An 18,776-nucleotide genomic window follows, 5' to 3' on the forward strand; every position below is an offset into this window, starting at 1 on the left:
CCAAGAGGGTTCCTCAGTAATAGGAACAGGGATCATCTCTGACATGAACTCATGGGTTGGCTCTTTGATCACCTCCACCTGAGAGTGGAGCAGCCTTACCAGTCTACAGAGGAAGACAATGAAGCCAGTCTTGATGAGACCTGATAGACAAGGATCTCCCCTATCAGTGGACTGGGGGAGGGGCATAGGAGAAGAAGAGGGAGGGAGGGTGAAATTGGGAAGGGATGGGGGAGGAGGCTACACCTGGGATACAAAGTGAATAAACTGTAATTAATAAAAATAAAATAAAAATATGATTCCCAGCCCCAGAAAGACAAACATGGTATTGATTCACTCAAATGTGCATATTACCTGTTAGTCAATGGCAACTAAGCCTCAGTCCTTAGAAACACACAGAGTAGGTACAGAATAAAGCACTAGGGGTTACAAACAGATCTTGTAAGGAAAGAGAAATAGAATGAATAGTTTTGGATGAATGGGAGGGCTGGAACAGGAAGATCAAGTTGGGGAGGGAAAGGGAGAAGGGAATGAAAAGGGAGATGGACAGAGACAGCTACAATTAAGGGCCACTTGAGGGGCAGTACAGAAACATAATACAGTAGAGACCTCCTAAGTTATATGTATCTGTGAAGGTGACCTAAATGAAGTTGCCAGATAATGGGGGAGACAGATTCCCAATGTGCCATCTCTTGTCACCAAATCCCAGTCCTGGGAGATTGGGTTACATCTGACTTGTTGGACAAAGGGGTCCCATGAAAATTCCCAAATCTGGTCTGTTAACAAGACTATAGGTGGCTCTCCACAAACTGACTGCAAGGCCCCATTGCTGAAGACATCTACTTAACTCACTGAACGTGGAGAAGTTGAGCTGGTGCCTCTATGGAGCCTTCGCCCCTACCAGAATCTTTCATGGAGGAAGGAACTCAGCAGGCTATTGAATGAGAAACATAAACGCCAAGCAGCCACAAATCCTTCGATCTATAATGATGCCCTGCCTGCAAGATACACTGCAGGCACAAAATTTGGAGGAGCAACTAATGTCTGATTTGACTTAAGGCCTACTCCAAGAGATGGAACCCATACCCAATACTGACAGGGTAACCAAGAAACCAGAGACTACATAGCCCAAGAACCTGGGGTAAAACTAAATACTATTTTAAAAAAAACTAGTAATAACATGACTCTTAATGATATTCTTCTAGAGTCAGATCAGTGCCTTGATCAGCTATCGTCAGAGATGCTTCTTCCTTCAGCACATGACGGATGACTAAACGGGATGACTCCATAAAATACCTTCCCTGAGAGCTTAGGGAACCCTGCAGAAGAGGAGGCAGAAAGAGCATACGAGGAAGAGAGGATGGTGAACACCAAGAATGCTTATTCTAGAAGACCCTCTAAATCAACATAAACACACTCACATGAACTCATAGACACTGAAGCAGCAGGCACAGGGCCTGTATGGGTCTGCACCAGATTCTCTGTGTATATATAGTATGGCTTCCAGCTTAAGTTTTTATGGATTTCCTAAGTATGAAAATGAGTGAGTTGTGGATTCTTGTGCCTTCTCTTGGGCCCTTTTTCCTTCTGTTGGTTTGTACTCTCCAACTTCGATGTACTGGTTTGTGTTGTATCTTATTATATTTTATTTGATATATTACATTATTATCTCTTAGAAGCCTGTTCTTTTCTAATGAGAGACAGAACGGAAATGAATCCAGATGGAAGAGGAAGTGGGAGGAAGGGAAAAGGATAATTATAATATATCATGTGAGAAAAAGACTTTCTTTTCAGTAAAAGGAAAAAAATTAAAAACAAAGCATTGAGAATTGTAAGGACTGTAGAATGTTTGTGGGACTGTGTTTTATATTATAGTATCATGTTGACAGGTGACAGAATTGGAATGGTGTCTCTTGCTTGCTAACTTGACACACATAGGAAGAGGGAATCTCAGTTGAGGAACTCCTTCATCATGTGGCTGGTTGAGATATCAATGGGGCCACTTTCTTGATTACTAACTAATGTAGTAGGGCCCAATCTACTGGCAGGTGGGCCTAGGATATAGAACAGAAATAGCATGACTATGAGTCTGGGGAAGAGCCAGTAAGCAGTGTTTCTCCACAGAATAAGCATCACTTCCTGCCCAGAGATCATGCTCTGGCTTTCCTCAATGATGGACTGTAACCTGGAAACTGAAATAAACCCTTTCCTCCTCAGGCTGGTTTTAGCCAGTGTTTTATCACAGCAATAAGAAACTAGGACAACATCATCTAAAATTTACACAACCCCCAAACAACAGAAGTTATGCAGAATGTGATCATCAATGTAATTAGTTTCTGTGCGTTATTTGGAAAATTACTAGATATATGTTCAAGAATTTATCTCTATTCTCTATTCTGGTAGCCCAAGAAGAGAAGACCATGGGGGAGGAATTGATAAGCTTTTGACATCATTCTTATCGCTGCTGACAATGAGGTGTGGAAATTTCCAGTGAGGGAGGACAGCTTCTATACCAAGAAGTGCTTTCAGATACCCAGTTTTCCAATACTGATGTTCAAAAGGACATAGATTATCTCCCTGCTCTCAAATCTGTTAAGATAATTATATAAAGCAATCTAGGCTCTGCCTGAGCCACTAATGTATTTTATTTACATTATAAACCTAAATCATAGAATATTAATAGAAATGTTTGCTGTTTCTTTGCTGCTAGTTGTTTCTCAATTATTAATAATTATTATTTATGGACAGATTATAATCACAATATTTTAATATTATATACCTTGCATTAATTAAAATCCATCATCAAATCTGAGCAAAAAAAAAAAAAAAGAAATTATCTTCATGGAAATAAACTGGTTTATATCAAACAAGAACAACAGTCTACATTCCCTGTTCTATCCTCACATTGCTTAACTAATCTCTCAGATTTCATTGACATTAAGTAGACCCAAGTAGGCATGGCATTCACAGAAACAAAGGACAAGTGTCAGAAGCAAGCTGATTTTTAATCGCTTGTAACCTCATTATCCCTTCAAGCCTCACTTCACCCTGATTTAGCAGTGTGTGGGTGTGCACTTGATAGTCAGTGAAACTCAATTTTTGGAAATTTGTGGGACCAGAATCTTTTTATCTGGAGTATGCCCTTTGTGCTATAACTGATGGATGGAAAATTATACCATACAATCATTACAATCATTATTAAGATACATTCAGAAGTTTATTCAAGGAGTTCAGTGTGTTCAAGTACTAAGACAGACACAGGCAAGCGGCACAAACAATAAGAGCTACTGTCCAACAGGGAGAGAAATAGCAACAGGGAGAGAAAACTGCCAGTGGTTGCCCCCTCTGCCTTCTATACAAATGATATTTCTCTCCATAATTACAAAGACAGCAAAAGCAATCCCCAACATCACCTACAGACTCAACTAAAGCAGTGGAAAAGATAATAGCTTCTCAATATTTGAGCCTCCATGTGTGAATGGGAAATTTCCCAAAAACTTAACAAGCAGGCTCCCCCTCACAACCCACTGGGCAGGATCTGGTCATATGTCCTTACTCATGCTAAAGAGAAGGCTAGGGAAGGAGGTTCTGGCAACTTCCATCTTTCTAGCATACTCTCCCAACAATGAAAAGACATCAGGGTGAGAGATGGACTCTATACATCAAATAATGTAAAGGTGAATTATACAACTCTTATAAAATGTGAAAGTGTTCACCAGCACAATACACAGAACTCGAGGCAAATAGTCATTTGCTTTAGTGTTGATTCTTTTGTTTTTATTTCGTTAATTTATAGACTCACTCTTTGCATTTTGAAGACCATGAACATGAGAAAACTATGAATAATAGCATGAATTTTGAGAATTTTTATTTTTTAAAGAAATTCTTGAATAATTGATCAAATCGCGATCTCTCAGTTTTAAACTCACCTCTCTACAGTCCACTTTATGACGCTGGAATTTGAATTTTAAGCCGCTGTTTTCCATCTTCTGCTGGTTCCTTTCAGCTTTGCCACGAGTGGAAGTGAGGCTGGGAGCTGGAGAGGGCTGAGGGACCAGCTCCTTGTTGGCTTTCTGAATCAGTTTCCCTAAACAGCACTGCTAACCACATGACTCTGAGACCAAGGTCTCTTTCACACGTCACTCTGGCAGCACCACTGGATCTCTCTTGTACTTTCCCCAGACCTCTGAGGATATCTCAGTTAAACCAGCACGTGCTGGCCAGTGTCTCATTTTCAGAGATCTGAGTTTTAGTATCCTGGGTAATTTCCCTGGGCTCATAGACGCCAGCATGGGACAAACAATGAGGCCTCCCTACGAGTTCACAGGTCCTTTGATCGCCTATGTTTTAATCACTGCGACTATCTCGTTCACCCAGGATCAGGGGTGACTATTTCCCGATGCTGATGTCTTCACAATACCTTCATCTAGAGATCCAGTTGGCCTTTCATTCTTCAGTACCCAGGTATTCTATTCTTTCTCAGTTTATTCTCTAATGAACTGAATAAATCTGTTCTTTCTTAGGAAGAGAAGACTTTTTTTTAATCCAGGGACTTTTAATTAATCTTTATAATGTCCATTGTGTGTGTGTGTGTGTGTGTGTGCCTGTGGTATGAACAAGTATGTCTTCAGGCACACCTATGTATAGGCAGGTGGAGGCCGGAGGCTGCTATCAGTTATTTTCCTTTATTGCCCAATCTTAATTTCTGAGGCAGGGTGTCCTGTCGCTGTACTAAACCACTGACCAAGAGCGACTTGGGGGGGAATGGATGTGTTTCATCATGCACTTACTTCCAGGCAAGAGTTCATCACTTGAAGGAAGTCAGGACAGGGGCTTGGAGGCAGAGATTGAAGCAGGGAGCATGGAAGATGACTGCTTATTGGTTTGCTTTCTCTGGCTTGCTCAGTTCCATTTCTTACACAGCCAGGTTCACCTGCCTAAGGATGGTGGGGCCAGCTGGGCCATCCCCCATTGATTAGCTATTAAGAAGATGCCTCACAGACACGGCTACAGGTCTGGCCTGTGGAGACAATTCCTCAAAGGAGGTTCCCTCTTCCCAGCTGTGTCAGGTTGACAATGGACCCTACCTGACATAAGATATCTCCCTCTCTGAAACCTCAGTTCACTGACTGGCCAGAAGCATCCTGCTATCTGCCTATCTCCTGGCCCCAGCCTCACACGGGTACTGAGGCTGCCAACTCAGGCCCTCCTGCACACACAGCTAGCACAGAGCCTTCTTCCCAGGCCCAAATACCTGTTACTTTGATGCTTAAGCACTCTATTATTTGGCAATTCCTAGCTACCTCTAACCCACAATTCTTACCCCAAAGCTCTGTGAGAGTAGACACAACAGTGTGTCAACCATTTTCCCAGAGTTTGGAGAGGTAGTTCAGTGCTCTACTCCGCACCTACATGTGTCTCGGGTTCTGAAGTCACGGCCTTAAAATTGAGGAGTGGCTCAGTTTTGGAACTGTGGCTAGAAAAAGAGAAGGAACGCGGCCCTTGTGGAGGAAAGCAGGACACGGTGATGTGTTGGAAACAGAGGCTCAGCAGGCGATTGGCCATGGGAGAGGAACTGGCCGTGGTGTCCACAGTGAGAGGCGAGGGGCAGATAGAATGCTCCCTTGTTGTCCTTGTTGTTTACGGTTGACATGCTGGGACAAGGCAGCTGCTGCAGAATGCTCACTGCATTGAACCACTAACGACGGTCATGTATTTCAAGAAGAAATAATAACTTAGGAAGTGATACAACTGTGCCTGTAACATTTCTCCCCAACCCTGCAGTCTGTCTTCTGCTTCTGTGTTCGCAGCGGACAGCCCCGAAACGGTTTTCACTGTGCTCTGGAGGAAAGCGAGATGCCATGGAGTGTTCTGTCTGGCCCACACCTCTCACTAGGGCCATCACAGCCAGTTCCTGCTGAGCTCTGTTTCCAGAATGCCGCCACTCCCTTTCTTCCCTCCATGCGTGCCACACTCCTTCTCTTTTTTCTAGCCAGTTCTCTGTTGCTCTTTAAAGGCACGAGTCCCCAAATGTCCCATTTTCCGTAGCTATCTGTAGCTTTGTAGTTGACAATAAGCTATTTCAGAAATGTCAATCATTTCTCACAAGCTTAAATTTGCTTTGCCTTCTACCTGCGAAACATTTAGGGGAAAGGTTTTAATTTTTTTTTTCTTTAAGTTAACCCTTAGTTTCAGAAATCTTTTGATAGCTTGTTTTCAAGGATCCTTGGCTTGAATGTGGTGGTCTAGAATCTGCACCTCTGTGAATGGGTAAAATAGTAATTTAAAAGCACAGGACTAACAGCAGTCAGCTTAATGTTTCAGGCCTAGAACAGAGGTCTTGGCTTTTGTCTAAGTAAAGCTCTTCAGGAGTGTCCCTGACTAGATCCATTGCTTCCTTGATTGGTCTAACTCCAGAATGTGGAAAATTCTGATGCTGAGAACACCCGTTCTCACTCATTGAAGGATGCCAGGGTTTCTTGTGTCCTCCATTTGTGGCATTACTAAATTGAAGCACACTTACTATGATCAACCCAAAGAACAACAGTCACGTAAAAGGGTAGAAGTGACTTGAAAGAGCAAATAGGTGGGGTTCACATCACAGAAAATGAATGGAATGACAATGAGGGAGCAGGGGAATGATTTCATTCATGGAGACAAGGGGATACTGCTCTCCCCTTGAATAGACCACGTATCTCATTACACACCAAGAAAAGGTCAACAGGAACCAAACTCCCACTTTTGTGGAATGAGGTGATAAATATTAAGGACAGACAAACTAGTGTATAATTTCCGGGACTTGTAGGTTAGAAAGACAATAATAACACGTGGCTTGGAGAGGATGCAGAAGGCACAATTCTAGCATAAACGGAAAAATCTCTCCAGAGAGTGAACCTTTCAGTGGGAACCTGGACACAGAAGGTAAATCCTGGGCAAACGTGACTAAAGAGGGTTCCAAACACAGAGAAAACAGGCTCCTTGAGATGTAAATTAGTTTAGTTCTTTCTGGGGTCAGGAAAGGGGCTAACAGGAGCAAACACAGAAAAGGGGAGTGGCAAGAAAGTGTGCTAAAGTGGGGAGAACCTGTGTGAGGAAGGTATTCTAGGAAATGCTAAGAGAGTTTGATTTTCTTTTTCTTTCTTCCCCCCCCCCCAGCCACTGTTAGCCCAGGCTGGCCTAGAACTCACTGTATAGCAAAGTACATACTCACCTCAAATTCACACTACTCTGGCTTCTGCCTGCTGGGTGCTAGGACTGCAGGTTCCTCCCTCACACCCAGACTGCTCTCAGGTGACAGTGTTGGCCTAACTTAATCATTTCTAACCACAGAAATGATTAACGCTGGTTTATTACTGACCTCATAACTCCAGGTGATGGACGTGTGTCACCCAGTCAGTTTCAGCAGCGTATGAGAGGTAAATGGTGACTTGAACCAAGGATTAGTCATGACGAAGACAAAGGGTCCAATTAGTGGTGTTACCTGGAGTTAGACTGGCAAGATTCGGTGGGATGATCGGGCAGTAACGGACCCAGGATGAACAGGATTTTAGGAAACAGTGGTTGAACGGCAGTGTCACCATGACAGCACAAGCCTGATGGGCACTGCCATAGTTCTAGGTTAGTGTTAGAGAAGGAGGAATGTCTGCACGTGTCTACTCAAGACAGCCTGAACGCAAAGGCAACAGATGTGTGCCCGGGGAAAAGGGCCGAAGTTGGTCATGGCGAGTTGTTAGTTCTTGCAAGGTCCACAAGGAGGGCTCCCTTCAAAATGAGATCACACTTAAAGTGAAACAGGATGTTGGCACACGCCTGTATTTATTTATTCTTGTTTGTATGAGTGTTTTGTCTTTACATAGGAAGGTGCACCATGTGTTCCCAGTGTTCCAGGGAGGCCAGACGAGGGCCAGGGAGGTCACAGACAGTTGTAAAGCACCCTGTGGATGCCAGGAACTGAACCCAGGTTCTCTGCAAGAGCAGCAAGTGCTCAGAGGCAGCGGCGAGAAAAAGCAGCTGAGCGGACAGCAGCAGAGACGCAGATCTTAGTGTGTGTCAGCCTCCCTCGCAGAAACAAGACCCCCACACCTCAGAACGCTCCCCATGCCCCGGAACACTCTCTTCACCCTGTGGCCGCGTTCACATCACACAGCTCTCCCCACCCCCCCAGAGCTGACTGGACTAGAAAGGTCATCTGGCTAAAGCAGAGCCATATGTAGCTTCCGTCTTAAAGTAAGGTCTGAAGAGAAAGAGAGGGATTTGTATCTACTTTGAGAAAGACTCAAACGAGTTTTTATGGCGACGTGTTATTACAGGGAAGCCATGTTGACCTCATGGCACTTTCTGAGCCTGAGAAATGGATCAAGTTGTAAAAGATAGAACCCTTGGGAAGAAAGCTCAGTGTGCAGAGGGCCCTGGGGGCTCGAGCTGGTTGGCTGAATTTCTTCACACACCTCTGTAAACTTCAAGAAAAGCCAGCCCCTTGCCTTCCAGAAATGCACCCCTTGCCATGCACACTCTGTCACTTTCACTAAATTGGAGAGTAAAATCACATAGAACAATTCTTTTGACGGTGATATGCTATTTTGAAAAGGGAAAAACAAAAACAAAACCACAAGTGCCCTGTCGATAGAAAAGCATGAGGAGAGGGTTAGGTCAAAGGTCACAGGCATCTCTCCTGCTCACACCCCTACACTGACCCGTGTCGTACCGAACATGTGTCATGGCGGCAGAAAGAAAGAAAGACACTTGTGTGGTGCTAACAGCAGGGACAGAGGTGAAAATACGAAGGCACACAAACCTGGGCAAGGCCCGTCTAAGGCGCCAGCACACCTTGACTTTAAACTTCTAGTGGACATAATATGTTAAACATACAAAAGTGCGCTGAATTTTCGTAAGCTGGGTATAACTTCAGATTTACAGCATCGAGTAGAGAATCAGTTGCTCCGGTCTGGCGCCCCTTTGAACTGCAGCTCTGGTTTGTACATTTTCTCAACCTTCCTCACTACTGAGTTAGGTTGAATGTCACGCCTTATTTCGGAGAGGAAATGAAGGCTTAAGAGAATTAAGGATTTGCCCAAGCTCATGTACAAAGAAGCCAAGCCCAGTTCTGATTGCCAAAGTGCCTTTAACTGCTGCCTGCCTGATCTGGACAGAGTGATGTGTGCCTGTGTGTTGGCGAAAGTCTGAAACATTAAAAGTGAGCCTGTAACATACACATTATACAGCCCTTATTGGACTTAGACCTCACAAAACAAAGCCAGTAAGCACGAGAGAAAAGTCTAGGCATGCACGCAAGAGCAAGAACTGGAGGAAATAGAAGCATGTTTTAGAAACACAAGCCAGAAAAGCAGCTCAGAGACAGTGACACTTGGGACCAGGGACAACTAACAGAGCTCCAACTGAAGCTGAAAGGCAGACATGAGGACAGACTGGAAGCCTTTGAAAATCATCCCCAAATTTGCAAGCCTAAGAAACTAGGGTGATAAAACAATCTAGAATATGGTTACTTTTGCATACAGTGAGAATATGAATTTGATATTCAATAGTCTTGTAACCAGGACCTATGTCATACATGTAGAGCAAAATTTTATAGCATCCTTTCCAGTGTTTTTCTTTTCTTTCATCATCATCATCACCATTTCTCTCTCTGTAATATGCATATTCACACATTTGTATGTGGGGAGATGGGAATGTCAAATATCTTCTATTGCTCAGATCCTTACTTTTTATTTTTAAAATAATATTTGTTTATTTACTTTATTTAGTGTGGGCTCTCTGTCTGTCTGTCTCTCTCTTTGTCTGTCTGTCTGTCTCTCTTGTGTATGTGCACGTGTGTCCATGTGCCATTTTGAATGTGTGAAGAATAGAGAAAAATTTGTAGGAGTTGGTTTTTTCCTTTTACCACATAGGTCCTGGGAACACAACTCAGGTCTTGGGAATACATAGCAAAGTCCTTTAACCACTGAGTAGGATTACCATCTTTGATCTTACTTTTTGAGGCAGGGTCTCTCGGTGAAGCTGGAAATCACTGTTTTTTCTAGGGTGGCTGGGCAATGAATTACCAGGATCAACTTGTTTCTACACTTAGTGTTGGAGCTAGAGGCAATGCCTAGGTTCTATCATATTAGGTGTTTGAACTCTGTTCTTCTTGCTTGCACAGGAAACACACTTATCCACAGACCCAACCCAAACTTGCTTTTCCTGCAGGTGACAGTAGTGGGACATGTTATTTTGTGTGATTTCTTAACATAACTAACTAAAGGATAGTATATTTAATTGTGGAAAGATTGCATAGAGGTTTTGTTGTTTTTTTTTTTAAGTTTTTTTGAGACAGGGTTTCTCTATGCATAGCCCTGGCTGTCCTGGAACACTCTTGGTAGCCCAGGCTGGCCTCAAAATCAGAGAGCCACCTACCTCTTCCTCCTGAGTGCTAGGATCCAAGGTGTGCGATGTTTTTAAAACTAGTTCTGGTGAACATTCTCCCCTGGGACCTGTTTTGTAGGCTCAGCGAATAATGTATTGTGGCTTTATAATCAGCAAAGAATCACTAAGACATCCCAGCCAGTCGCCAGAGCTGGAGAGATGCCCCCAGAGTTAGGAGGGTTTGCTCCTCTTCTAGAGGACCTGAGTTCAGGTGCCGGCACTCAGTTATGGCAGCTCATAACTACCAGGGACTCTGACACCCTCTTCTGGCCTCATGACATACACAGACACATGTACATATAGAAATATACAAGTAAATATGGGGGGGGAGAAACTGGTGAGTATATTAGAAGATTTTAGCCAGCAGAGGCGAATCTTGTTTCATTTAGACAACAATTACCTGAAGTTCAAACCAAATTCGAAAATGTACATATTCATAAGTGTGTGTTTGCTTCCACAATTAATTTATAAAGTTGTACCCCAATATAAATTTTTCCCCCAAAAAATGAAACTGTCAGATTCATTTTTCCTCAAGTCCATTGGTGTATTTTAAAGGGAAAAGCAGTGATTGCTATGTTTTAGGGCCTGTATTTATCTTACTCAACCTTCTAAACATTTCTAAATGAAACTGAATCAAACGGTAAAATCAACAAAGAGGTACACTGAGAAAACGGGGGAGGAAATGTTGAAGAACAAGAAGGAACTCTGGACTCATGGTGGAATGTAAATAATCCCACAAACCTATAGGTGTTCAGGTTCGAGGAACTGGTGTGATAAGTGCACTAACTGAGCATGCTTTCTTGCAGCACCCCGTACTCTTTTGCTTACATCGCACGCCTGCCCTGCGTGCGTGGTGCCTGTAAAAGGAGGGGGGCCTGGGTTAAGCGCACGCGCCCCCGTTGTTTCTTACTTACAGCAACCGCCTCCAGGATCTGCTTCACCGCATCCGCAGCGTCTCGCTCGCTGTAGTACCCCTTTTCCACAATCCTGAAGGACACAAACGCAGAACGCTTCTCAGACACATACGTTTTGGTTGAGCGGATATTAAAGGAAGTTAATTAAATCAGCGTCAGAGAAGATAAATCCCAACAACTGCAACAGCCTTTTCCAAAATCAGGGCAAAGATTCTATAAACCGCCATTCTAAAATCTTGGCTTTGCTAAGAAAATGAAAAGCATCCATTTCTCGCAGCTTAAGCTAGCCACCTTCCTAGAGAAGAGGCAATTTTCTCATTTTAACTTTAAATTGTGAATTATTTTAGACATATACATTTTATACGATATGTACCCCAATTGCTAATTAATGGATAATCTTTATCTTTGTCTATTTACTTTCTTTCCCATTTTATCATTTTAAATTTTATTTTAATCTTTTAAAATCATAACATAATCACACTTGTAAAGTACAGCAAGTCTTTAATATCATCAAGTAAACCCCACTGCAATTTTCCACCTTGGTGAACATGTTAAATTTCTGTTTACTAAAATTAGTTTTTAAGTAAAATTTATGAAACTTGGGTAGTTATCTTTCAGAAAGTAACTTCACTTTGTTTTTGCTTCTTTTTAAATGTCACAGCAAGAAGCTATACATTCTCTAAGTAACTGATATTAATAACTGAATTAAAAACCTATAAAATGTTTCAAAATTGGGAGACAGAGGAAGAGGAAATGCAGAACAGACTAGTTAAAAAAAATAAAAGAACATAATAAAAGTCCTTAAATACCATTACTAAAACTTAGAAAGACATTTCAGTTTTAATTGAATTTAATTTAACAATTTTATTTTCCACCTACTCATAAAATAGTGAAACACAAATTCATAATCTTTTAACGGCACGAAGTTAAAATAATCTAATAACCACCGTTTTATTATTTAGACACAACTTATTTTGTTTTTCCTAATTATGGGCGTTGATCATATTCACTTTCCAGCTCCTCCTAGCTTTTATCCTGGGTGTTTATTATTTGATTACTGAAAACCATTCATACAGAAATTTCCTTACAACAGGACATATTTTCGGAGTTCATGCCTTAGCTAGGTGGTTACGTCGACTTACAAAAACCTCAACTAAAATAATTTATTTAGCACACATTTATTTTTAATTTAGTGGGTTGGCGTGCGTGGGGTGGGTGTCGGTACCGTGATGCTCCTGTGGGAACGGACTCTTGGTGGCAAGAGCCTGTATCTGCTGAGCCACCTCACAGGCCCAGAAATAATTTCTTAGACTGCAAATTCTGAACGTTTAAATTTTAAGTCTGAAAGAAGAGGAAAGGGTTTCCTGTGGCAGCGAAGGCTGAGACCTCTCACTACCATTTTGCCACGTTCTCCGTTTTGTGCGATATGTAGATTTTTGTGATCCAGCCTCCACAAAGGTGACTGGGGTCTGTCTCTCCTCTGCAACCTCAGGTTTTCCACAGTTATGTCAGAAAAGAGATGGGAGGTGACAGCTGATAATTACCTTTCTTTGCGACCTTCCACTCTTACCCCCAAGATGATAAAATGATTTACTTCACGACCTTCAAAAATTCTGGATTTCCCCCATACCCGTTCACTCAGACCAGGACTTTCTCACAACCTCGTGTGGCACTCCAGCAGAGTTAAGAGGGTTGGCTTGCACAGCCATGCACAGCTATTTCTAGTTGTCTGTCAAACATGAGGTCCTTGCTGGTCTCAGTACATTTGGAAAAGCAGTGTCCTGCCAGCTAGAATTTCCTTATTGTGCTTTGGTTCGAGTCTCTGGTTTCGGCCTAGACGAACATTTATTGGCTTATGAACTTTATTTGCCAGTAATGTGGGGGCAAGGGCCTGGGATGAAGGGAATCTTTGTATGCTCTAAACTTTTTAGGTTAAACTCTGTTTGCCTCTAGTACCCTTCTGAGGAATCAGCTGTTAGGGGTGGAGTCTCGGGTAGATGAGTGGATCATGAGGATGGGGCCCTCAAAAGCGAGTTTAGTGGTCTTACAGGGGAGATGTTATCCCTTGTGCCACAGACAAGCATCTCCGAGGAAACCAGCCCCTCACCGGGACCTGACCTACTTGCACTTCCCCGACTCAGAATTTTAAGAAATATATTTCTGGGTATTCTAAGCCACACATTTTGCTTTAGCAATGCTCATGGACTAGCTATGTAGTATCAGGCTCTCAGAAGAAATGCTTTGTATGAATGTTCAGGAGCTGTTTGGAGGGGGGCGTGACATAATAATTCACCAACTAGTAGAGAGGGTGCCTTACAGCCAATATATCCACTCACTCAATAAATATCCCGGCATGGCAGGGAATGAGACACTGATGAGGCTTCTCTTACATAGTAAACAGAACCCTCAACAGTCTGACCAAATGCTGTGGTACAGGCTGGAGGACTAGCTAGAGGGGTCAGAGAAAGGAAGCAATCTAGGATACGAACCTTGTGGGAAGAGAGAGATCTCAGATGAGGCCTGAAAAGTGAGCCTAAGTTTTCCAGATGTAAAACAGGGAGGGAAGCTTTTCAATTTCATGAGGTCCCATTTATTGATTGTTGCTCTTAGAGCCTGTGCTGTTGGTGTTCTGTTCAGGAAGTTTTCTCCTGTACCAATGAGTTATAGGGTATTCCCCACTTTTTTTTCTAGCCTATTTAATGTGTCAGGTTTTATGTTGAGGTCTTTGATCCACTTGGACTTCAGTTTTGTGCAGGGTGATAAGTATGGATCTATTTACATTTTTCTACATGTAGACATCCAGTTGGACCAGCACCATTTGTTGAAGATGCTATCTTTTTTCCATTGTATGGTTTTGGCACCTTTGTCAAAGATCAGGTGTACATAAGTGTGTGGGTTTATTTCTGGGTCTTCTGTTCGGTTCCATTGATCCACTATTCTGTTATTATGCCAGTACCATGCAGTTTTTAAAACTGTTGCTCTATAGTACAACTTAAGATCAGGGATGGAGATACCTCCAGAAGATCTTTTATTGTAGAGGATTGTTTTAGCAATTCTGGGTTTCTTGTTATTCCATATGAAGTTGAGAATTTTTCTTTCCAGGTCTGTAAAGAATTGTGTTGGTAATTTGATGGGAATTGCATTGAATCTGTAGATTGCTTTTGGTAAAATGGCCATTTTTACTATGTTAATCCTGCCAAGCCATGAACATGGGAGATCTTTCCATTTCTCATATCTTCTTCTAATTCTTTCTTCAGAGACTTGAAATTTTTTTCATACAAGTCTTTGACTTCCTTGTTAGGGTTACTCCGAGGTACCTTATGTCATTTGTGGCTATTGTGAAGGGTGTTGTTTCCCTAATTTCTTTCTCAGCCCTTTTGTCTTTTGTATATAGGAGGGATATTGATTTTTTTTGAGTTAATTTTGTATCCAGCCACTTTGCTGAAGGTGTTTATCAGCTGTAGGAGTTCCCTGGTAGAGTTTTTGGGGTCACTCACGTATACTATCATATCATCTGCAAATAGTGATAATTTGACTTCTTCCTTTCCAATTTGTATTCCCTTGATCTCCTTCAACTGTCTTATTGCTCTAGCAAGGACTTCCAGCACTATGTTGAAGAGATATGGAGAGAGTGGGCAGCCTTGTCTTGTCCCTGATTTCAGTGAGATTGCTTTAAGTTTCTCTCCATTCAGTTTGATGTTGGCTATAGGTTTGCTGTATATCGCCTTTACTATGTTTAGATATGTGCCTTGTATCCCTGATCTCTCCAATACTTTAAACATGAATGGATGTTGGATTTTGTCAAATGCTTTTTCAGCATCTAGGGAGATTATCATGTGTTTTTTTTTTTTCTTTCAGTTTGTTAATATGGTGGATCACATTGGTGGATTTCCGTATATTAAACCACCCCTGCATACCTGGGATGAAGCCTACTTGATCATGGTGGATAATATCTTTGATGTGTTCTTGTATTCGGGTTGCAAGTATTTTGTTGAGTATTTTTGCATCAATGTTCATAAGGGAGATTGGCCTGAAGTTCTCTTTTTTTGTTGGGTCTTTGTGAGGTTTAGGTACCAAGATGACTGTGGCTTCAAAGAATGAGTTTGGTAATGTTGTTTCGATTTTATGGAATAGTTTGAAGAGAGTTGGTGTTAGCTCTTCTTTGAATGTCTGGTAGAATTCTGCGCTGAAACCATCAGGTCCTGGGCTTTTTTTGGATGGGAGACTTTAGATGACTGCTTCTATTTCCTTGGGAGATATAGGACAATTTAATTGATTTACCTGGTCCTGATTTAGCTTTGGTAAGTGGAATTGATCAAGAAGGAGACCATCGCCAAAACAAAACGACTGCCTACAGATTGGGAAAGAATCTTCACCAACCCTTTATCTGACAGAGGACTCATATCCAGTATATATAAAGAACTAAAGAAGCTGGAAAGCAGCAAACCAAGTAATCCACTTAAAAAATGGGGAACAGAGCTAAACAGAGAATTCTCTGTAGAGGAATACCGAATGGCAGAGAAGCACTTAAAGAAATGCTCAACCTCACTAGCCATTAGGGAAATGCAAATCAAAACAACCCTGAGATTTCACCTTACACCCATGAGAATGGCCAAGATCAAAAACTCAAGTGACAACACATGCTGGAGAGGTTGTGGAGAAAGGGGAACCCTTCTCCACTGCTGGTGGGAATGTAAACTTGTACAACCACTCTGGAAATCAATCTGGCGCTTTCTCAGACAACTAGGAATAGTGCTTCCCCATGATCCAGCCATACCACTACTGGGCATATATCCAAAAGAGGCTCAAGTACACAAAAAGGACATTTGCTCAACCATGTTTGTAGCAGCTTTATTTGTAATAGCCAGAAGCTGGAAACAACCCAGATGCCCCTCAACTGAAGAATGGATGCAGAAACTGTGGTACATCTACACAATGGAATATTACTCAGCAATGGAAAATAAGGAAATCATGAAATTTACAGGTAAATGGTGGGATCTGGAAAGGATCATCCTGAGTGAGTTGTCCCAGAAGCAAAAAGACACACATGGTATATACTCACTCATATAGACATACAACATAGGACAAACCCACTATAACCTGTGCATCTAAAGAAACTAAGCGAGAGAGAGGACCCTAACTAAAATGTCCAATCCCCATCTGGAAAGGCAAAGAGGATGGACATCAGAAGAAGAAGAAAACAGGAAACAACCTAGGAACCTACCACAGAGGGCCTCTGAAACCCTCTGCCCTACAGACTATCAAAGCAGATGCTGAGCCTGATGGGCAAGTGTTGGGCAGAGTGAATGGAATTTTATGTAAGAACTGGAAAATAGTAAGAGCTGGAGAGGACAGGGTCTCCACAAGGAGAGCAACAGAACAAGAAAATTTGAACACAGGGAACTTCCCAGAGACTCATACTCCAACCAAGGTCTATTCTTGGAGATAACCCAGAACCCCTGCACAGATGTAGCCCAGGGCAGTTCAGAGTCCAATTGGGTTACATAGTAATGTGAAGAGGGACTGCCTCTGACATAATCTGATTGGCCTGCTCTTTGATCACCTCCCCCTGGGGGGGAGCAGCCTTACCAGGCCATAGTAGAGGACAATGCAGCCACTTTTGATGTGAACTGATGGACTAAGATCAGAAAGGAGAGGAGAACCTCCCCTATCAGGGGACTTGGGGAGTGTCATACATGCAGAGGGAGGAGGGAGGGTGGGATTGGGAGGGGAGGAGGGAGGGGCTTATAGGGGGATGCAGAATGAATAAAGTGTAATTGAGGAAAAATTAAAAAAAGGGAAAAATAATTTAAGAACCTTAAATGACTTTCAAAAGTGGAGCAAAACATAGAGTTAGTCAATTTACATGGAGCATGTCTCGCCCCTGGGGGCAATGGTCTCCTGAACCTACTCAGACCTCGGACACCACCACTGCTAGTTCTAGAACTGATGCAAGATGTTCCAATGAGGGGGTTAAGGCTTCTCATAATATTTCCTATAAGCCCACACCTGTTTGTTTATATCCCCCATTTTTATTCATTATTAGCCAGATAGAGCCAAGTAATTGTGGTGATGATAGTTGCTTTTTTGCCCAATGCTGGAATGCTAGTGAATTTAGGTATGCCCTGGTTATTCGCATGCCTCGCTGGGTGCCTGTGCCCGTTGATGCCCCTCACGCTATGACTCTCTTCAGACAGAAAAGGGATCTTGGAACTACAGCCGCCATTGTTACTGCCATCTCATTGGCGGCTGTTGGAGCTACCACTGTGGCATTAGCCATGAGTCATACTGTGCAGACTGCTCAGACCCTGAATAATCTTTTAGCCAATGTAGCTCATGCCTTAGATGTACAAAAAGGAATTAATGCTCAACTAAAAGGAGGCTTGATAGTGTTCAATCAGAGGATTGACCTCGTGCAGGAGCAAATTGATACCCTATGGCAAATGGCTCAACCGGGCTGTCAATGAAAGTATGCTGGACTTTGTGTCACTAGCATACAATATGAGAATTTTTCCCGTGCTGCAAATCTGTCTAAACAATTGTCTAGCTATATTTTAGGTAATTGGACTGGAGAATTCGATACTATGATGGAGCAGCTGAGAGTGGCCATTATCACAGTAAATTCTACCAGAGTAGATGCAGGACTTGCCACAGGATTATCACCATGGATTGCTGCAGCCATGAATCATCTGAAGGAATGGGCGGGCATGGGAGCGTTAGCAGGCCTTCTGGTGTTGGTCTCCTTGGTTTGCCTGTGGTGTACATGCAAGATTAGAGTCTCACAACAGTGTAATGCAGCCATGATCATTCAGGCCTTTACAGCCATTGAAGCAGGACAGTCTCCCCAAGCATGGTTGGCTACCATAAAAAGCTAAAATGTCATGCTCAGGATGCAAGGCTAAGCACTGCACTCAGGGTCAGCTGCTTTCGACCCAGAGAAGAGCAAGTCTGATTGCATGCGGGTTGATGCCCCAGGTCCCGCCTCTGAGAAAAAGGTATCGGATGGGTCTGATGCTCTTTGGGTGGATGACACCTAAATGAACATCAGTACAAAGTCCCAATTTATTTCTAATATCAGAGATCAGACCTCTACTCTTGCCTGATGCATCTAAAACAAAAAGGGGGAACTGTAGAGAGCTGCGGAATGCCGCGCCTTAAAGATGGAGCTGGTTTCCGCCTTCCACCTTCCCGATGGTCAGTGTTCTCTGTCTCAAACAACTCCACATTTGGCTAAGGCTGAGGATCTGGCTTGCTTCCATGTATGTGGACCTATCTGCATTGCCCACGTGGCATGCTGGGGTTGGCTACCCAGAGGCTATTTAAGCTGTGGGCTGGCTTTCCCCAGGGTCAGATGATTGTTCAAGGTTCCTGAATAAACTGCATTGAAAAAATAAACAAAACTAAACAGGGAGGGAAGAGGGATGAGAGGGGATGAGGCGTAATGGG

The 18,776-nt window shown here is 42.7% G+C and overlaps 1 protein-coding gene across 2 annotated transcripts in view; it reads right to left on the reverse strand.

Moving 5' to 3' along the window:
* The window catches only part of Camk4 (calcium/calmodulin dependent protein kinase IV), a 243,318-nt gene that overhangs the window by 61,354 nt on the left and 163,188 nt on the right, over positions 1 to 18,776 (reverse strand). For both annotated transcript variants that reach the window (XM_060377500.1, XM_060377501.1), the window contains exon 6: positions 11,331 to 11,403. In XM_060377500.1, the coding sequence (XP_060233483.1) occupies positions 11,331 to 11,403 (73 nt within the window). The remainder of the gene's footprint in view (positions 1 to 11,330; positions 11,404 to 18,776) is intronic.

The sequence above is a fragment of the Meriones unguiculatus genome, chromosome 2 (assembly GCF_030254825.1).
Source record: "Meriones unguiculatus strain TT.TT164.6M chromosome 2, Bangor_MerUng_6.1, whole genome shotgun sequence".
Classification (NCBI taxonomy): Eukaryota; Metazoa; Chordata; class Mammalia; order Rodentia; family Muridae; genus Meriones; species Meriones unguiculatus.